This window comes from Rosa rugosa, chromosome 5, assembly GCF_958449725.1.
Source record: "Rosa rugosa chromosome 5, drRosRugo1.1, whole genome shotgun sequence".
NCBI classification, from domain to species: domain Eukaryota; kingdom Viridiplantae; phylum Streptophyta; class Magnoliopsida; order Rosales; family Rosaceae; genus Rosa; species Rosa rugosa.
Window position 1 is genome coordinate 19,451,489 of NC_084824.1, and position 22,374 is coordinate 19,473,862.

The 22,374-nt window shown below is 38.4% G+C and overlaps 1 protein-coding gene, 1 long non-coding RNA gene and 1 pseudogene across 2 annotated transcripts; 1 reads left to right on the top strand and 2 right to left on the bottom strand.

The window, feature by feature from the left end:
- The first annotated feature begins 302 nt into the window (after window positions 1–302).
- On the top strand, window positions 303–1,279 carry LOC133710776 (protein DMP2-like). Its single transcript, XM_062136912.1, has one exon. The coding sequence runs from the start codon at window positions 400–402 to the stop codon at window positions 1,000–1,002; it is 603 nt and encodes a 200-aa protein (XP_061992896.1). The 5' UTR covers window positions 303–399; the 3' UTR covers window positions 1,003–1,279.
- A 321-nt stretch (window positions 1,280–1,600) lies between these two features.
- Window positions 1,601–9,378, bottom strand: LOC133711308 (uncharacterized; annotated as a pseudogene).
- Window positions 9,379–16,589: 7,211 nt separating this feature from the next.
- LOC133712889 (uncharacterized) lies at window positions 16,590–18,488 on the bottom strand. Its single transcript, XR_009847653.1, has 3 exons — window positions 18,199–18,488; window positions 17,343–18,090; window positions 16,590–17,032 (listed from the first exon to the last, which is right to left on the bottom strand). It is a non-coding gene; the product is annotated as an uncharacterized LOC133712889 (long non-coding RNA).
- Between the last annotated feature and the right edge of the window lie 3,886 nt (window positions 18,489–22,374).

Here is a 22,374-nt window from a genome sequence, read left to right on the forward strand (position 1 = left end):
GTGTTGTGCAGCAATGATCGAGGTGGATGAATTTAATTAGGCACATATACTATTTTGAGTCGATTAGTTACAAATATTTGCTACAAGCTAGGTAAAATCATATCTTGGTCTTTTAGAAATCTCAATCCTCATTCCTCTTTAAGCTTGGATTAGAAAGGAAGCCCTCCCTTTCTAAAAGTAAAAGCAAGCTTTCCAACCCAACACGACAAACACACCATTTATCATTTAACGTGAAAGCAATCTTCTATCCTAAAACAGAAACCAACTCCCTCGCTCTTTCTCTATAAATCAGAACAAATTTTGTTGCGAGAACCATAATACAACACAGCGTTATCAAACAACCCTGCAACTCCCTCTTAAGTCTCTAGCATTCACAAGTAGCATCCATTCCTTTCCCAAATGGGGGCTTCATCCAGCGCTTCATCCAAATCCAAGAAATCCACCAAAAGCAAGGGTGTCAAAGACATTGCATTAACAGGTGTAGGCAACCTCATCAAGCTCCTCCCTACCGGCACGGTATTCTTGTTCCAGTTCCTCAACCCCGTTTTAACCAACAATGGCCAATGCAACCTCCCCGTCAACAAGATTCTAAGCGCCATTCTCATTGTCGTTTCCGCCTTCTCTTGCTGCTTTGCTTCCTTCACCGACAGTTACACCGGCAGTGATGGACAAATTCACTATGGAATTGCAACAACAAAGGGTCTTTGGCCCTCAACCAGTTCTGGCTCTGTGGACTTGTCTGCTTACAAGCTTCGGGTTGGGGACTTTGTGCATGCCTTCTTTTCCTTGATCGTGTTTGCAGGGCTATCACTTTTGGATTCCAACACTGTGAGGTGCTTCTATCCTGCATTTGAGTCCACTGAGAAGGTTCTGCTCCAGGCGTTGCCTCCTGTAATTGGCACTATTGCTGGTGCTGTCTTTGTTCTGTTCCCTAATACACGCCACGGAATTGGGTACCCTTCTTCAAGTTCAGATTCTTCAAAAGACTCTGAGGACTCCTAGTCTTCCACATACTACATACAACCTGTTGCATCCCAAGTTGATTCACTTACAAGATACTCCTAGTTTGACAATTGCTAAGAATGAATGCATGCTTTGATCGGTTTGGTTTTCCATTTATACTTTCCTTGTGTGTTTAGTAGTTTGCCGAAGTTTCATTGATTATTCATTTTCATCCATTTGAGAGTGTGTAACAAGTTTATAAGTCCTATGCACTGAATTTTTATGAATTGTATGGTGTCTCCATATATGGTGGACCATTGAAGCCAAGTTGTGCTTATGTTGCAGAGGCCTATAGATTTCCTTATTTGCCCCAATCAAAATCTACTGTCTACTATATGGAATTTAACAAGATCTACATGTTAAAGAACACAAGCATAATTCCACAAATAAATAGATAAATTAAAAAACACAGAAGCGACATGGGCATGAAGTGTAATTCTGATCAATAATTTCATTGATTATAGGGGACAACAAGAACAATACTATAATCCTTGCAACTGCCCTTGCATCTTGCATGTAAGTACAAACCAAAGCAAAGTTGAGATAGTTTTACATATGCAGTTATGCCAATGCAAAAACTCCTAATTCTAATTCTCCACGAAGCCAACTCCAAATTCCAACAGTAAATTGCAACAAAACCCTTGGCACTAAGGGTACGTTTTACTAGAGATTCTTCTGTTACCCGTCATGCATAAGGTCACAAGCTTATGTTGACAATCCAAACCATTTCCACTACTTAAGACGCTTGAAGTTATCTTACACCACTAAACAATCCATCCAGAAGGTTAGAAGATGGATTGTCATTTGCACTCTTGTCAAAGAAACTATTAGAATTCTGCTCTTTCCTAGATTTTCGCTCTTCAATCAATTACAGAATCTGCTGTTTCTGCAAAGAAACTTCTTCTTGTCTGCTTTGCAGGCTTCTCTGCCACAATATATGAACTTGTTCCCATCACGGGTTCTCTCAGGGAAGCCAGCCCAGACTGAAAGATAGACATGGGTTAGAAGTTTCAGAAGTCGTGCACAATGAGGAACTTGAAAACAGAGAATCTAGTCCATCATTAAAGGTACTAAAAGACCTTAATGTTGAAGGAAAATCAGTTTTATGTGTGCCTTATCAAACTAGGAGTAGCAATAGGAGAGAAGGTTCTAGATTTTCCAATCCTACACGGATTAGTATTCCATGTAACATTAGAACTAGTACTTTGTAATCCCTATATAAAGGGCTCCTATTCTCAATAATATGATTACATTCTCCCTACATCTCTCTCTACAATTCTCTCTCGAATCTATTTTACTTAAACACGTTATCAGCACGACTCTAGCCACAAAGCAAAAACCAAAAACAAAAAACCCAATCAATCCTCTTCACCAAAATCTGCCGAAGCCACCTAGCCCGAGCTAGCCCTACCACATCGCAGCAGCCCCTGCTGCCCTGCGCGCTGCACCTGCAGCCACACGCCCCTGCGTCGCTACCCTGCAGCCCCACGCCCCTGCGCACGCTGCTGCTTGCCCACACGCCCGCTCGCCTGCAGCCCTGCATCGCTGCCGTGCCCCTGCTGCCCCTACAGCGCACCTACCTCAGCAGCTCCTTTTCTCACCTGCTGCAACTCGCTGCCGCTGCAACATCTTTGCAGCCCCTATCCGACACCGCTGCAAACCTTCGCTCCATCACGCCTGCATCGACACGCGCGTGATCCAAATACAAGTAAGTATTCAAGAGAGTAAGTTTTGAAGTTCCTATAATTCGAAATTTAAATATTTCTTCTTTTCTCGGGGACTTGAAAACCTCCCTTCTTCTTCATCCCACCTTTCTTATAACGTGGGTTCGATCATTGAAAAGAGGAATCGTGGGGATTCACGCAATTAACGAATTAAGAGCGTTCGTAAGACTTCGGACTAAGAGCGTCCGTAAGCATCGATTAACGACCATACAAACATCATTGTTTCGGTCTAATCCAATCATTCTTGGAAATCGATTTCTTGGTAGCATAGCTCGGAAATCTTATTAGTTTTCGTGGAAGCATTGACTCCGAAACTAACTTGTCCCTGTTTCATCTTTCAGGATGTCAAACATGAACAAACTCGATTTTGTTCCATTGGATTATGCAGGCAAAAGGTACTTAATTTGGGTCACTGATGTCGAGATCCACCTTATTGCCCGTGATTTATTGCATACAATCCAAGAGCTTTGTCCTATAGAAACAGCTCCAGACCCTCAAACTGAGAAAGATAATTCCAAGGCACTTGCCTTCATGAAACGTCACATGGATAGTGACCTACAGTTTGAGTTCATAAATGAGGATAGCGCCATAAAGCTTTGGCATGCGCTTCGCGAACGATATGGCAATGTTCGTGACTCCATACTTCCGAATACAGAAGCAGAATGGAAAGATCTTCGCTTCTCTGGATTTGACACTGGCATGCAATTTTATTCGGAAGCTCTCAGCATCAGAGCAATGATGCGTCTTTGTGGAAAAACAATCACAGAAGACCAGTTGATTGAGAAAACCCTCAATACCTTCCCCGTCTGTGCTATGAGGTCCTCTGACTTATTCCGGACTCATGTAAATGCAAGACGGATCACAAGTTTTCGACAGCTTATTGAAGCTATGGCCACTACTGAAAGACATGGCAATGAACTTGTGAAAAGAAGATTTGATAGGCTTCAAGATAGCTATCAAGAGCATCGTCCTATGGCTAGAGAAAGTCGCCATCGACGTCATGATCCATACGATCGAAATGCTCAAGAAGGTAATCGCTCAAGGCGACAATCCCACGACCGTAGGAGGCGTGATTTTGAGGGACATAGGGTTGGAAACCATGGAGCCAACGTTGGCCATGGGCACCACTTTCCAACGCCACCAGTCCTAGGGACTATGCATATTGCGCCAATGCGCCTCAATCAAGGGAGAATCCTCTTTATGGTGTCTATTTCTGATATGGAACGTCTGATCAATGGACCTGAATTTGCAATGTACCTACGAAGGTAGTCGCATCAGGGTGATCAAGACATCGAGTTCACAAAGATTTTAAATCTGGCGATGAAGACAAAATGCCGCAGATTTTTATAGTATTTATTATTTCCAAGAATCATGTAATGGCAATTATGCCTTAAATCAATAAAATGACTTATTGTATTAACTCTTTCCCTCTAGGCGTACTCAAGAGTAATTGTGATGTCTAGGCAAGGTTTGATCTGAGAGAACGGTTTTAAAAGTGAGCAACGCTCCACCAAAATCTCGCCTTACCTTACCTGGTCACAACCAAATTGAAATTACCGAACGGATTGAGTGACTACGATTTGATTTTTATGATGGATTAGATTTTGGTCAAGAAACTTTGATGTAATCATTGGCTATTATTAATAAAGTATCGATTTATTTTTCATGTCATGGACATATTTTTCGAACTTTATTACTTAAAAGATATAAGAGCCAATGGTTTTCATGTGGACACACATTGTGAGAATGGACAAGAGTTCCTTTGCATCACCTCTAATGACTACGGAAATAACCGCGTATTAGAGAAACTTATGTGTCGATCTAGTGAGTTGTATGCAACCACTATTCGAATAATTGAATCCAACCATGTCATGAGAGATGATTTATGGGATTCTGACACATATAGGCTTTGGCATGACCGTTTGGGACACCCAGGTCGTGACATGATGATCCGTATATTAAAGACTTCACACGGACATCCATTTTTCAGAACGAAAAGAAGTAAAACTCGGTTTTTGGACGCCGAAGGAGCCCCTGCGCCTCACGGCGCCGTTCCCCCCCCAAATCCGGCCATCCTTGGCCGGCGCCGCCTTCCCCCTGCGGGCTGAGGGTGGCATTGACGCCACCAAGGCTCCTTTGTCTCCAACTTTTACTTCTAAAGTCACTTGTGATTTTGTGGCTCAACCAAAATCATCATTGGTTGTTTCTACATCCCATCATTCGTTCTGCAAAGCCTGCTCTTTAGCAAAGTTAGGATCGAGACCATCCTATGCAAAGGACACCAAAGAAAATATATCATTCTTGCAAAGAATCCAAGGTGATATTTGTGGATCTATTCAACCATCATGCGGACCATTTCTATATTTTATGGTATTGGTTGATACATCGACACGCTGGTCACATGTCATGCTATTGTCCACAAGGAACGCTGCATTTGCTAAACTCCTAGCACAAATAATTAAGTTAAGGGCTCACCACCCTGATCATCCCATTAAGTCTATAAGATTAGACAATGCTGGAGAGTTTACATCAAAGACTTTTGATGATTATTGCATGTCCATTGGGATTGATGTTGAACATCCTGTTCCTCATGTTCACACCCAAAATGGTCTCGCAGAAGCCGCCATTAAACGACTACAAATGGTCGCTAGGGCATTGGTAATGCGCACCAATCTCCCTATTTCTGCTTGGGGCTATGCAATATTGCATGCAGCTGTGCTTATTCGTCTGAGGCCCACTGCCACTCAACCCTTTTCTGCGTCCCAGATGGTGACTGGGTATGAGCCTAATGTCTCACACTTACGCATATTTGGGTGTGCAGTTTATGTGCCAATTGCGCCACCACAGCGCACCAAAATGGGTCCTCAAAGACGATTAGATATTTATGTTGGATATGATTCTCCAACGATTATCCGCTACATAGAACCCTTGACAGGCGATCTCTTTACCGCTAGATTTGCGGATTGTCACTTCGATGAGACAGTCTTCCCGTCGTTAGGGGGAGATAAGAACATCAATGTTCAACAGGAACGACAGGAATTGTCGTGGTCTATCCCCACTCTGTCTCATCTTGATCCCCGAACCGCACAGTCCGAAATTGAAGTGCGGAGAATTCTCGATCTTCAGAACGTAGCAGAATCGATGCCTAATGCGTTTTCTGATATCGCTAAAGTGACGAGATCACACATACCTGCTGCAAACGTGCCTGCAAGGATTGATGTCCCTAAAACTAGAGGACATGACGCCAACTCAAGAGGATATGAGCATGGCGCCAACGTCCCCTCTCACAGTGATGGTGACGTTTTGGCTAGGCCCATGGCTCTTGCCAGGAAGCGCGGGAGGCCCATAGGTTCGATGGATTCTCGCTCAAGAAAGAAAGCGAGTTTGGCACACAATAATCCATTAATCATCGATGTGAATAATCCATCTCATGAGAATATTCCGGATTATGGTTATGTCCAAGAGACATCATTGGGGGACGCTCCAATGTCAAAACCAACTCTAGAGAATAGAGAGATCTCCATAAATTACACTAGTGTACATGAGATGATGGATAGAAATTCTATGGCTATTGATGATGCATTTGCATATCATATTGCAAAAGGAATTATAGAATATGATGATATCGAACCTCGCTCTGTTGAAGAATGTCAACGAAGAGCAGATTGGCCTAAATGGAAAGATGCGATCCAGGTTGAATTGGATTCACTAACAAAGAGACAGGTATTTGGGCCTGTAACGCAGACACCCCCAAGTGTAAAGCCTGTTGGCCATAAATGGGTCTTTGTTAGAAAGCGTAATGAGAAAAATGAGGTGATAAGATATAAAGCCCGCCTTGTGGCGCAAGGTTTCTCACAACGCCCTGGAATCGACTACGAGGAGACATATTCTCCCATAATGGACGTTCTAACATTCCGCTACCTTGTCAGTTTGGTAGTTTCTGAAAAACTTGACATGTAGCTTATGGATGTGGTTACAGCATATCTCTATGGGGATCTAGATTTAGAGATATATATGAAGGTTCCAGATGGACTTCAATTACCCAAATCAAGTGGCTCTAAACCACGGAGCGCGTTTTCAATAAGATTAAAACGCTCACTATATGGATTAAAACAATCCGGACGGATGTGGTATAACCGTCTAAGTGACTACTTGATTGGGAAGGGATATATTAACAACGAAATATGCCCATGCGTGTTCATTAAGAGAACAAGTTCCGGATTTGCAATCGTAGCAATTTATGTCGATGACATGAACCTAATTGGAACTCTAGATGAGTTGAAGGAAACTGCTAAATACTTGAAATCCGAATTTGAGATGAAAGATCTTGGGAAAACACGGTTTTGTCTCGGTTTAGAACTCGAGCACCGAAGTGATGGAATTTTGATCCATCAGTCTGCATATACTCAGAAAATCCTAAGGCGCTTTAATGAAGATAAAGCAAAGCCTGTGAGTACTCCCATGATCGGCCGTAGTCTTGAGCCCGGAAAAATCCGTTTCGTCCAAGGGATGAGGACGAAGAACCATTAGAGGCCGAAGTGCCCTATTTGAGTGCAATAGGCGCATTATTGTACTTAGCTCAATGCACAAGACCGGATATCTCATTCGCAGTGAACTTGTTAGCTCGACATAGCTCTGCGCCAACACGCCGCCATTGGATTGGTGTAAAGACAATCTTTCGATACCTAAGAGGTACGATTGATATGGACCTATTTTATCCCTACAGAGAGACGAGGAACGACGGAAGAATGGGATCGGACCCCATTAGGCATGGAGCCGCCGTCCATAACATGACCGTCGGCCATGTTGTCACCTCCAGCGCCGCCGCCGCCCATGGTGGCCGGCCTCACCCTATTTCCCTCCATCAAAACAACAATGATGTTTTGATGGGATTTGCTGATGCAGGGTACCTCTCTGACCCTCACAAAGGTCGCTCCCAAACTGGTTATGTCTTTACCATGGGAAGCACTGCGATATCTTGGAGGTCTACAAAACAGACCATTGTTGCTACTTCCTCAAATCATGCAGAGATTATTGCTCTACATGAAGCCGTGCGTGAATGCATATGGCTAAGGTCTGTAATTAGACATATTCAAGGAAGTTGTGGTTTGAAGTCTACCACAGATGAACCTACATGCATTTATGAGGATAATGCAGCTTGTATTGAGCAAATGAAGTTAGGTTTCATCAAGAGCGACAACACCAAGCATATATCGCCTAAGTTCTTTTATAATCAGCAACAACAATCACTTCTAAAGATTGAAGTGAATCAAATCCGATCAGAGGATAATGTAGCGGACTTATTCACTAAGTCGTTACCTAAATCCACCGTCGAGAAACATGTGAAAAGCATCGGATTGAGAAAGTTATCCGAATTCCATGATTGTAGCAATCAGGGGGAGTTATGATGTCTACATGTTCGATCTCGAAGAGTTGAGGACGTGTTGTACTCTTTTTCTCCTCCTCGAGCGTATTTTTTCCCACAGGGTTTTTTCACTCGAGCAAGGTTTTTAACGAGGCAACGGATGAAGCGTCACCACCAAGTTTGAGCGGCACAAGGGGGAGTGTTGAAGGAAAATCAGTTTTATGTGTGCCTTATCAAACTAGGAGTAGCAATAGGAGAGAAGGTTCTAGATTTCCCAATCCTACACGGATTAGTATTCCATGTAACATTAGAACTAGTACTTTGTAATCCCTATATAAAGGGCTCCTATTCTCAATAATATGATTACATTCTCCTTACATCTCTCTCTACAATTCTCTCTCGAATCTATTTTACTTAAACACTTAATTGTTTGAAAAATTACATGCAGTGGGCATAGTCCAAAAGAAACTGCCCAATATTGTTTGTGTGTCCGCTAGGAACTTAAACTCAGAGTGCAATAATCAAATTTAAAAGGAAAGGAATATGCTGGCATTCATAGACTGGCATGCTATAGATCAATTTTGGTAATTAAAGAATTTGAGTAATCATATTGAGAGAAGCTTGTTCCAATTGCTTTAGTTAAGACTTAGAAGTTACAACTAAAGGAGGAACCTAACTCCTAACGTCACCTCTCCCTTAAAGGGGCAGTGAGAGCTAAGTCAGAGGTGCATACGAAGTTCAGATCATACGGTAATGGTAGTACGTAGGAAGTAGGAATTAGGATCTCAATAAGGAAAAGCACACAAAGAACCAGATCATTAGTATTTACATTAGTATTGAAGACCAAGAGTAAAGAAGAATAATTAAGTACGGTGTTATAAACATTTTCGATCATAATATTCACACCAAATGACATAAACAGCACAAGTTCATATCATTATTGATAGGTTACCTCCAAACTGATGCAGGACAATAGAAGCTGCGACAGTAACATTCAAGGAAGCAGTACCGTCCCCATACTGTGGGATATACACAAAAAAATCACATATCTCACACTCCTTAGCAAAAAGGCCTGTTCCCTACAAACAAAAAGGAGACAAAGATATCACGCAATGTAAGCTTCAATTGCAAATGCTGGCCAAGTGAAGTTTAACCTAAACAATTCAAACATAGAACACCAAAAGCTAACTTGCACCCTACTCAAACCAACAAAACATATCAAACAAATCAGAGTCTCTATCTCACTGATTTAGAAGAGAAATTATACGTAGTGTCGTTATCTCTCATTGTCCCAAATAAGGATGTGTGACCCACATCATTGTGAGAGAGCCAAATCTAATCTCATACAATTCACTTATTGATATTTGAATGATAAAATATGCTACTAGTCAACCAAATCTGTTGGTTGGTCTAAAGTTGGAGTGGCAATCCTTAATCAAATATTTAAAAGGTACATCAAGCACTTGAAATCTGGGTTTTTTTTAATTTTTTTTTTATGGTGAAATAAAACAGCAACAAAACTATTTTATTCCCCTCAAAAAAAAAAAAAAACAAAACACTTGGAAATTTGGTTGGCAATTTCACAAATTTAATTCTCAAAGATTTTCTTGATGGGGGAAACAAGTTCTTGATGGTGGTTCCAGATGGCGGATTGGTAATGGAAAGAGAGTGAGAATCAAAGAGGACAGATGGCTGCCTTCCCCGGTTACTTTCAAGGTATCGAGTCACACTATGCCAAAAAACGAATCAGACGACAGTTTTTCACTGTCGTCTGAAAGTGAAAATTGCTGTTGTTAATACTCCTGCCGTCTGATGCAGGTATCAGACGACATCGCGAAACTGTCGTCTGATTTGCTTTTGTACAAGAGCAGACATGTATTAGTATGTTGTCTGAACACCAGAAAGAACAACATAAGGAGATGCCAAATCTGTTGTCCAAAGCAAAGTATGTCAACAGCAGCCTAAAGAAAAGCAACTTGTAAAGAGAAGTCAGACAACAAGCCTTCTACAGAAACTGTTGTCTCTATCAATCTCCTACGTCAGAATTTAACTTAATTATGTTGAGTTTATTTAAGCAAGACAACAGAAAATTAAGAAAATCATTGTCTGTTTATATTTCATACAACAGAATGTGCTATTTTGTTGTTGTGTGTTTTCTAATTGGGCAATTGAATATTTTTGAAAAGTATTCTAGTTAGGTGGTTCATACAACAGTTTTTGCATTCCATTTTTTTTATGTTCAATTGTAAGACAATAGTTTTTAGTTGGAATTGAATTGTCTGAGAGAGAATCATAACACATCTAGAAACACATCCATTTATTCCAAAATAAATTCATTCCATCAGTAGTATGTTAATTCCAACATGTTAACATACTAACCCTGCTCACATATCTAAAGGCCGAAAACATAAACTTGTCCATAAATGTGTCCAATGCACATTAGCCATCCCTATTTATACCTAGAAGGCCAAAAACATACTAAGATACCAAAACAGATGAAGAAAAGATGATCTCCTCAATACTTCAGTTCCCACTTGCCATGTATTGGCTTCAAACTCTCATGCGGTGCAATAGCAAGTCTACTGATCAGCTGTGAAAGCTTTTGGATTAAAAGTCATAAAGATCTGTAATCTGCCCATGAACCTGAAATAAAATAGCATCCAATATATAAGTAATAATTTAGGGACCTATAATTGAGGACGATGTAATCAATCAGCGGTATGAATTAACCTTAAACCTTACCTATTGTAAAGCTACAACATCAGACACCTCAACAATCTTTTGTCTATTCCCCATTTGGAAACCAAGTAAGGACAAGATAGCTCCCAGAACAAATTTTAAGGATATAGAGAGAAACTGAGAGAGAGCAAAAGGTATGGAAAAGAGAGAAGAAGATAAGCGTAGAGGCTTAAAAAATGAAAGAATAGGAGAATAGAGACAGAGGACAGAAATAATAGTCAAGTAGGAACTATAAGATAAGCTCAAATCTTTATTATCCAATCAATATGCCATAAGGCCTATATATAGGCAATCCTGTAATCACTAATCATAGCAAAATGAACGCACAGAACCATAGCAAAGTAAACCAATTTGTCATTGAATGCACAGAAAGCATAAAACTATTTGCTGCAAATATATACATACCTGCTGCACTAAACATTCATCGAGTCCTACTATTAATTCAAAGTCTTAACATTTCACCTCATTATCTATACTCATTAGAATATCACTTTTTATACTCATTAGCCACCTTCTTACTACTATACATACAAAGTTCTGTTGCCAATTCAAAAGCTCAACATTCAACCTCAAACTATCTCTCAATTTCTTAGCTAACAAAACAGAAAGCTTTAAACTTTTCGCCCCAAATAGTTACACATTCATCAAGTCCTGCTTTAAAAAAGCAAGGCAATTGAAAATTCACGGTTCCACATAGAGGCCAGCAAGTTTAATCCCAGAATATCAAACACACAAACAACATAGCTACCAATTAAAATTTGATTACTAAAAATGCAAATCTAATATATACCTGATGATTTTTTGGATCTCTATTTCCTTCAATCACTTTTAGAGAATCAAACCCATACTCCAAATCTGGGCTCAGATTCTTCACACAATGAACTACTTTTCGTTAGAAAAAAAAAGTACAGTATATGAAGTAAAGACATTTCTAGAACGCAGTTTGTCAACTGCACTAACTATTGCGGTACAAACAAAGGTAAGTAAAATTATAACGAGCTCAAGCCTTTTGTCCTCTTCTTCTTTTGTTATTTGTTTTTTTCATGCTGGAAGTGATGAAGCTCACAACAATATTGTAGCTTAATAGAGTCAGCACGGGCTCAATATGATTTTTAGATGAAGAGATTACGAACAAAAGCAACATCAGTGACAATTTTTTAACCAGCCACTCAGAGGCAGTTCCATAAAAGTAACCCACATCAAGGCAGATACAATAAGTACCAAAAAAGAAAATCCAATTAACACCACCAATTGAAAACATCAAATTGGCCCAAAAAAGGCAAAGGCTTCAACTTTACACAATTAAATCCAAGAAAACGATCTGGGTATGAGCCAAAAGATTGAGAGAGCCATTCACCTTCATGGACTTGGGGGCTGAGGACGACTTGAATTATTGTCAGTTGCTATTTATCAAATATACCCACCTAAGTAAAGAGCCTGTGAAGACGTTCATGCTCAGCAGCTGTAAAACTCGGAAGCAGTTCATAGAATTCCTTTCGTTAAAAAAAGAAAAATCGAAGTTGAATCTACTACAAACTAGTACATGAAATTCGAAAGAAACCCCAAAATCTACAACAAGGAGTGATGAAACCCCAAAATCAAAAGAAACCACTCCAAAATCGAAATTAGAAAGAAACCATAATTTGATTTGACCCATTACCTAGAAAACCCATACAAATTGAGAAGGAAAGAGATTATCAATTCAGGCAAAGCAAATTTGCTTTGCTCCAATTTCATATTCGAGCACTTGCTTTTGAATAGCAGTAGATCTGGTTTAGCCGTGGTGGCAAAGGGAGTACATGGAGCGCCACCGGTGGGTTTCGCGATATCGATGGTGGCCATTGGAGAGGATTGGATTAAGTCTCAGTCGGAATAGGAAGCTGTTTGAGAGAGAAAGAAAGATGAGTTAATCAACCGAGAAATGAACATTGAATGAAGAAATTTTTTGTTTGATAAAAGAAAGAAGTGGAAGTTCAAGTTTTGGCCCAAAAAAGGGGCGGGAAGTACAAAGTGAGAAAACTAGGGCAGCATAAATTTAACCGAGAAAACTCAGACAACATAAATTAATAGCCATTGTCTGAAGGAGAGTTGCACGACAGATTAAAGCAACAAAAAATAACTGTTGTCTGAAGTCATTGTCTAAAGGAGACTTGCACAACAGAATAAAGTAGCACTAAATAACTGTTGTCTGAGTAAAATCAGTCAGCCAACATCATAACTCAACCATTGTCTAAATACAAATTGCACAATAGCAAAGTATCAATAGATAATTGTTGTCTGTAGCCATTGTCTGAAAGAGAGTTATACAACATAATAAAGCAGCAAAAAACAACTATTGTCTAAATTAGATTGAACAGACAACATCAAAATACCACAATTGTCTGAATAATAATTGCACAACAGTCAATGTAATAACTGTTGTCTGAAATAACTCACTCAGACAACATCAAAATATAACCATTGTCTGAATGACAATTGAACAACAGCAATGTAATAACTGTTGACTGAATCAAAAATTTAGACAACAGAATAATTCTTGCTGTCGTCTGATATAATCAGACGACAGTTAAAAATTTCGCTGTTGTTGGAAATGTGTCGTCTGATTCATTTTTTGGCATAGTGTCACTTACCTATGCAGGGGAATATGAAGGTTGAATCTTTATTTACGGAATCCGGAGCTTGGAATGTACCATTGATAAGAGCTATGTTTCTCCCTCATGAAACTGATATGATACTGAGCATGCCTTTGGGATTAAGAACGGTACCAGACAAGTTGGTGTGGCACTATACAAAGAATGGAGTTTATACGCACTACTAGAATTTTTCTCATATACATCGGCCAGAAACCGATGTAAAAAAAATTTTGTACACATGTGTTAGTGGGTGATGTAAAAGATCGGAAAAAAATAGACATCGGTTAAAAACCGATGTCCCATACTACGATAAACATCGGATTAGATTCTAGAATAGATGTTAAACTGCTATTATGATCACAAATTGGTGTTTTTAGATATTGTTAAACCTTCATATTTATGCATTTAATGCTTAACGAAATATAGGTCCAATAGCACTAGTATTCATTTTAACATCGTTACTCATTCTAGAAACGATGTGTAATATATTCTTACACATCGGTATTTTTGAAATTTGCCTGCTGTTTATAAGCTTTACAGGTACTTGCCATATATCAAACTATTTAAGATTGAATCTACATTCTTTTGTATTACTCAACCGATGTTCATTATTATGTTAAACATCGTTTTCTTTTACGAAGTGATGTGCAAACTTATATTAAACTTCAGTTTTTGAGGTTGACACCGATGTTCATACTTATACTAGACATCGTTTTTCATTTAATAAATCGATGTCCACTGCGTTGTTTTACATCGTTTCTTACTGAATAAGTCGATATCCATTGCGTTGTTTTACATCGTTTCTTACTTAATAACTAGATGTGCATTGAATAAAGAGACATCGATTTTTGTTTCCAATCTAATGTATCATCTCTTTAATGACATCGTTTTTGTAGTTTAATACTGATTTGAAATAAACGTATATACATCATGTCCTTTACATGAGCATGATGTCCACTAACTTTGTAATTGCTGCTAGAATGCATCTATCTAATCCACATTTGACAACATGAAATCCCAAATAATTTCAATATGGGGCATTGCATTAATTTGTATCCAACATACAATTGCAATAACTACATGTAGTTTATTTGATTTGTTCGCAGCTGCTGCAACAATACAACTACTCCAAAATGGTTCAAAAAAATCTAGCTAGCCTTACTCAAAATCACTTTGCTAGTCTCCATCTATAGCAAAGTCTACAAATAGTCAGCCACTTCAATGTGCACATTGTCAGGTTGTTCTTGGGTGTATCCTTTCCAAGTCTTTGCTGCCCGCTAAAAACATATAGAATAACATAAGTCATAATCATCAGGTAAAAGGGTTCGTGATTATAGACAAGCAATCGTCTCTAGGCTGGCAGCATAGTACAAAACAAATTAAGGTTTTAGTTTGGTCTTCACAAAGATAAGAGTGGAAGGCTAGGTTAGGGTCAGAGAAGTATAATATATTAAATGCACATGAATAAAGCTTCAAGGTACGTTCCTTAAATTAATTTGGCATCAGTCAAGGGTAGGATGACAACAAAGTTACAAAAGCATGGTTCATATATATATATACTAGTCACAGTAAGAAGCTGGTGCATGTGTGTATTTCCCAAGTTATAAACAATATGGTGTGTGTGTGTGTGAGACAGAGAGAGAGAGGAAGGCTACAGAATCATTAATCATCTTCTTCACCCTATGCATTACCTACATACTTCATTCATATTCAGCATAAAGTATTCAGGATGGTTCAAGGCACTGAATTCCTCCAGCTGATAAAAACAATTCAACCTACCATTAAGTAAAACCAAGATATATCAGACCAGCCCCTTTCTTATGCTGAGAGATATCATACATAGTTAAAGGTTGGTTTCTGTCTAGGGAACTGTCCATTTCAAGCATGTTGCGAATTTCAAAGAAGCAAATTCATCAATGTACAAAATATTAACACAAGAGATAGAGATTACCGAATCATGTGGAAAACAAAGCTGAGGTCATTTGTATAAAATTGCCCTTCTCCATGTCCCACTGTACTCTGAAGAGGAAAACTGAAAAGCAAAAATGAATCTTCTTTTCCAGACAATTAATTCCAAAACAGGGAGAATGCAACTATAGGTTATGTATAATATGCTGGATTCCGGACACATTGAAACATATAAAGCATAAAAGCACCGACCAATTTGAATTGCTAAATTAATATAGAGAATGAAAATTACAAAATTGATAAATTTAAGCATCAACAGCTAAACCCTTACCCTGTATCAGTTTCTGAAGTAAATTGAACTGGGTCTTTCGTCTCAAACTCTCAATCCGGAATTTCATATTAACAGTGCTGAAAAATCTGGACTGCCTCACCGTGAAGAACTCCGACTGGGTAAACCTTTACAGAAGCTCCAGTTCTCTCCTTAAAAATAGTATTTATACCAAAGTTTTCTGAACCAAAAAAAAATGTACATATGATGAGACAAAGACACCCAGAATTTCATGTTATATAAAAAACAGAGAGGATTTCACATAAGTAGATGGTCCCGATAAACAGAATATTTAGTGAATGGTGCCCATATTTACTAGTGGAAGTAATATAGTTATTAACTGATATCAATTCCCGACAACGTAGCATATTTCCACCATCGCATTATAACTCCTATAGAATCAACGAATCAATTAGAAAACAGATGCTTCATGATCAAAAACAAAAAAAAATGTAATTTAACTACTCCAGAGAGTAAGTGATTTAAATGGTGATAGACAAAACATATGGCTATCTAACTGACATTAGCTTGTTACTTTTACCAGGGAAAATGAAATACAAACTTAGCACTAAACTAGGCTTTAATTGTCACTTTTTTCTCTCTCTTTTTTTCACCAACTATTACTTGTATTTCCTGTTCGCTATTGCTTAAAATACCTTTAACACTCCAACTTGCATTACACATATATATAATTTCACATTGAAAGTAAACTGCACCACAGCTAAACCAAATTCTCTGAGAAATGAATCTAGAAGAACCTTCACATTAAATTGGCCTACTTTTCCCAAGAAACTTAGGGAGTACCTTTTCTGTATATTGTCAGATGATGAAACACTACTTGCTAAGCATACATATTGATAGGCGGGATGTAAGTTCATCCACCTCCTCTCTTGATACTTCATTTATGTCGCAAATCTGCATTGTATACATAATAGTTATTTGATGTTTAGAAAATGGATATTATACCTCTTTTCTGACCATTTTATGATTGAAAAAGCCAATTTGGGAGCCAGATTATTCAAGCTGACTTATAGAAAAGGAAATTGACCACAAGAGGCTCCCAACCCTAAGCATGGTCTGCTTTAACTCTTATCTATTTATTTATTTTATTTTTAATTGATGTCTAGCCAACAAATTATCAGAAATTCACTTAGTTGATTAAAGAAGCACCTGATAAGATAAGCTGCTGATGTTCATAAGACAAGAACTTAGGAAACCCTTGCTTTGAAGTTGGCCTAGGAAATATCTCTCATGATCTACACAGATGATTGCATCCAAAACATAGAGTGACATCGTCTTCCCAAGTTCACTCTTGAGTAGCATCTTTTATTACCTGAAGATTCACAGATAGAGGAAAAGATATGAGACATAAAAAGGGATCATTTTCATTGTAAAAGTCAAACTGATTGTAATGAAAGATCTTGGAAAGCAACAAGCCTTTTACAATATCAACTAATTATTAAATAAAGATGAGTCAAAGACTGCCAAAATGTAGCTCAAAGGTAAGAAAAGAAGTGCACGTGGATATCATTCCCATAAAAGATGAAAAGGACAATTAAACTTGATTAACAAGCATAATATGGCAGCTTATGATTAGGACGAAAAATAAAAAACCACTTAAGAATTTAAGCAATGAACAACACCTTACTCTTCCCAACAGTTTGGGTTCCAGCATGCTCAATACCATCTTTAGGAGAAAAAGAATGAGACATGAGGTGATCAATTCCATTTTCAAAAAGTTTCCAGCCCACAAATCCTTTGAACCATCCCACAAAACCTTTTTGAACCCCTAAATGGTTTGATATATGACATAAAAAGAAGTCAGTAAAGTCTGTAGAATATATGACATAAAAAAAAAGTCAGCAAATCAATCTCAGGATTCTGGAATTATAAATGGAGTGCAACACTTAACAGTAAGAAAATACCTAACATGGATGCTTATGCTTTTAGGTAAATACTCAATTACAAGGAAATAGAAGGCAAAGACTAACATATTGATTACCTTTCTGAGATTATTACTGCTCAGATGTAATAAAGCCATGGGAAACAAGCCCTGCTTCAGGCAAAGGTGTATAATTACACAAAATCCAACCTCACAGAGATAGAACACACTCAAAATAACTAATTAGTAATCCCTAATAAACGAACAAACCACCATCCACAAATAACAACCGAAGAATATCATGGATCAAATTTCAGGATGCACAAAGTAACACAAGGAAAAAATAGAACACATGCACAAATGTATCAGTCTTTCCGATATAACAATCACCAATTTGACCCATAACACACAATACCTTCTTGTTTTCCGCAATAATTCCGAAGATGAAAGACAATACACCAAAAAAGGCCACTATCGTAGCCATCTGCTGCACCATCACAGCCATCCCCCTGAAATGAAACCCCAAACAAAAAAGATTCAAAATTGAAAATCTAAAACTGAAACCACACAAAATGGAATAGAATTCATCTCCATATACCAAAAATCAAACACACTACCTGGGGAAATTGAATCGGGATAAAAAGGGGTCGTCGTGAATCGATTCTTGATAGAAAGAGGGAGGATTTGGGAATCTCTGTCTGTGAGAATCAAAAAGGATGACGAGTTAGATCTGTAGGCGGAGGCGCATTCTCCTTGGAGGCTTGCCGGAGCTAGGGTTTGGCGACTGGGGAGGCTTGGCTTCATCGTCTCCCGTAAGAAATTGCGACGCGGCTGCATGGACTTCATCTTCGTCAATTCCAGAGAGAGACAGAGGGTTTTAGAGAGAGTAAGTGAGAGAGAGAGAGAGAGAGAGCTTGCCGGCAGATCGAGGCGATGATGCCGGCGAGAGGGAGGAGGTCGTTAATGAGAGAGAGACAGTACAGGGAGGCGGTGGTGGCCGTGGAAAGATAGCGGAGAGGAAGGAGGATGGGGCTAGGGCTTCGCGGAAGAGGGAGAGTGTGAAATTGGAAGATAAAGTGAGAGAAGGTAAAAGTGGAAGAACTGACTAAGTGCGGGGGGAATGAAAATTTTGTTCCCCGCGTGTACGAAAACTTTTAACTTAGTCTTTCCGCGTTTTTGAAAATTTTGGAATCAAAATATAGACATCGGTCAACAGTAACATACGATGTTAATCATATAAATAGAAATCGGATTTTTAGAAACCGATGTTAGAATTTTTTTTTACATCAGGTGAAATCTGAACTGATTTAAATGACGTGATGTCTATGAGCATAATTCTAGTAGTGACGGTAAAGTCAGGCTATTGGGTAGCTCGAGACTTGCTGACCAAAAAGTTGAGTTCTGAGGCTTCATGTAGTCATAATTCAAGCAAGGCCTTTTGGGGAATGTTATGGAATCTTAATGTTCCACACAAAATAAGAATCTTTCTTTGGAGAGCAGTACAAAACTTTGTCCCGTGTGCAAAAAATTTGAAGAAAAGAAGAATTTTGGCTGATTCACGTTGTTGGCAATGTGGAGCATTAGATGAGTCAATTATGCATGTTCTCTGGGAATGTCCAAAGGCTAAAAGTGTGTGGAAGAGATCTTTTTTAAATGGGGTTTATAAAACTTGGCAGGAGCCTTCTTTTTTGGACTTGATGCATCATGTCAGCACTACTTCCATTGGATCTGAACTGGAGACCTTTGGCTTTATATCTTGGTGGCTGTGGCGTAATAGGAATTTGCACAGACATGGCGAACAGAATTTAGAGCCAGCTGATGTCATTCGAATGGCTAGTGAATGGCAGGTGGAATGGGAGAAGAAGGGGGGAGCAAGGCAGGTTCATGGCACTTCTTCGGTACAAAGGCAAGTTAATTGGAGGCCTCCTTCTGTGGGTTGTTTAAAAATGAATTTTGATGGGGCTTGTGATGCTAAAAATAATGTCTGTGGCCTGGGTGTAGTGTTTAGAGATAATGTGGGATCACTAAAAGGGGCTATGGCAGTGCCACAGGTTGGAAACCTCCCCCCAAGATCGGTGGAAGCTCTAGCTCTTTTACATGGCTTACGCTTTGCCTTGCATGTGGGATTTATGAGTCTAGAAGTTGAAGGTGATGCCCTTTCGGTGGTTAATGCGATGGAGAATAATTCTGAGGATTTGAGTGTTGAAGGCCATATTATTGAGGAAGTTAAATCTTTAGTTCAGTTATTTCATGTTTGTAGTGGCCACTTTGTAAAACGGAAAGGCAACAATGTTGCTCACCGATTAGCAAAAGAGGCTTTGAAAGTTAGTCAACCTTTTCTTTGTTTAGAGTCGGGGCCTCAGTGGCTCCATCAGTGTGTCAGTATGGACTTTCAGTGTGAAGTCTAGTGTGGGATCTCACGGTCCCATAATCCATTGTAATCGTTTCATTATTTAATGAAGTTCTTCTTTTGATCAAAAAAGATTTTCTTGACTCATTTAGGAGTATATAACCACCCAAAACTAGAATGTTTGAAAAGTGTTTTCTTAATCCAACAGTCCAACATGGATTTTTCTTCAGCAACTAAGCAAAGTACTCTTCCATAAACATAGAATGATTGAAAAGTGCAAAGAAAGAAAGCAACTTTTTTTGGAGCTTGGAATATGAGCACAGAGCATCTCCAAAGATCAGAATCTGAACTCAGGGCCGACATCCATTGCCCAAGCAAACTTTCTCAAGAGGGACTTGGGAAATACCTGTGTCAATAGTTCAATACCAAACGGTCAAGTTAACTTGCTAGCACCAGCTCATTCAGAAGATTGCCAAGTCTTATAAAAATCACCACCAATAATTGCTGTATAGACCACTTGTTTCATTCGAACAATTGAAGCACATATATCTATTGGTAATACTAATGGTTTTGATAAGATAATGAGGGTGTGACTCACACTGTCAATGGGAACTCCATGTCTCCTGTGTCATCTAGTACTGAATGATCATCTATGTTACACAATCACAAGTATATAAACACAAGAACTGAAGGCATGCTAAACATACTTTATGTTAACATAAGAACAAGACACATACTATATGTTAAAATTCCACCAAGTCTCGTAATCATGGACCAAGATTGATAATTATGCAGAACAGTCAAAACTATGCATGTCCATAATTATTCTTTATCTTTATTCAAAACTAAACAGATAACATGGACATTAATCTCATACAAATCTTCTTCTAGCAGCATATATCTTTAGTATTGCTAGGAATAATTTCATCTAGTACCGTAATGCATGACAAATCCAAAACCCAAATTTGCGTCATGCGTTTTCAAAAAACAATTTAAATGAAAACATAATAAAACTTCTTCTTCATCAACTAAGAAGAAGTCAAATCAGTGTTGATACGGAAGTGCCATAAATTTTTACATATATCAATAAACTATGGTCATCTAATATTACCAAAAGAGATACATAGCCATGAAGAATAAGCAACAAAGCAAAAAGATGCAAAACGTGAGTTTCAAAACAGCCGAATATATAGCTGGGTGCAAAATTTGACGTATTGATTCAACCCGAAGTGTTCTCACCCACAACGTAAATTAAGAGAACTATGTTAGAATAGTAGACGAATCAATAATAATGAATTCATGTATTGATATTTATTACATGTAAACATTAGCGGAAGCGAAAGATAGAAAACATATAAATCATGTATTGACAATCATTGTGGTGATAAAAGTAATCTAAAAGAAGATGATATGACATGATGGTTGATACGTATCTCACCCTACGTATTAATTGATGGCCTGAAGTGTTTATAAACTGAAGAGCATAGAGCCAAAGAAACAACAAATTAGTTATCTTCCCCCCTTAAGAAAAGATCAGTAGAATAGCTCAAGTCCGATCTTTCTGAGAATGAATTTTAGCGGAAGCCAAAAACATACATACAACCATCATATCGAAATAATTTGATCCTAATTCGCAAACCAATTTGATCAATAGGTCCCCAGGATAAAAAAAAAAACTAATCACGAACCCTAAAACTCATACAAGTGAACGAGAATTAACCGTTGTGTGAGCAACGGTTAAATTTGAGTTTCACAGCTTTAGTGAAACGAATAGATATATGCCTTAGGCTCCGAGTGTTTGCAAATCGGGTCAGAAACTAAAGGCAAGCTCAAGTTCTTCTTTTGTTTAGGTTATGACAACGTTTTCAATTTGTATAAAAATTCTAGCATGCATAATTTTCAAAGTGGTTTACAAACTTGTGAAAGTGGCTCTGATACCACATGTCATCTAGTACTGAATGATCATCTATGTTACACAATCACAAGTATATAAACACAAGAACTGAAGGCATGCTAAACATACTATATGTTAACATAAGAACAAGGCACATACCTGAAGTGGAGAATAATCAAGTCGAACGTCATTAGTGCAAGTCTTAGTCTTCTGCAAGTCTCTAAGTCTGAATTACTCTCAATGGGGCGAGTGACTGTAGAACTCATTGTTTAGAGAGTGCAGGGACCTCGACTTATATAGAGGTTGATATTAGGATTCTTCCCATAAAAGTAATCCTAATACTAAAACAATTACTCCTCTATATTATGTATCAATATACATTACTCGATATTCAAGTATATTAATTCCCTAATCAATTTAGATGCAGACACAATATCTATATTGTAACAGGATTAGAATCTCTAAGCAATCTCAGTCACTTCATTCTTAAGTCATTAACTTGTTATTGTAATTACTTATATAAATAAGAATGAGTCCACAAAATAATTC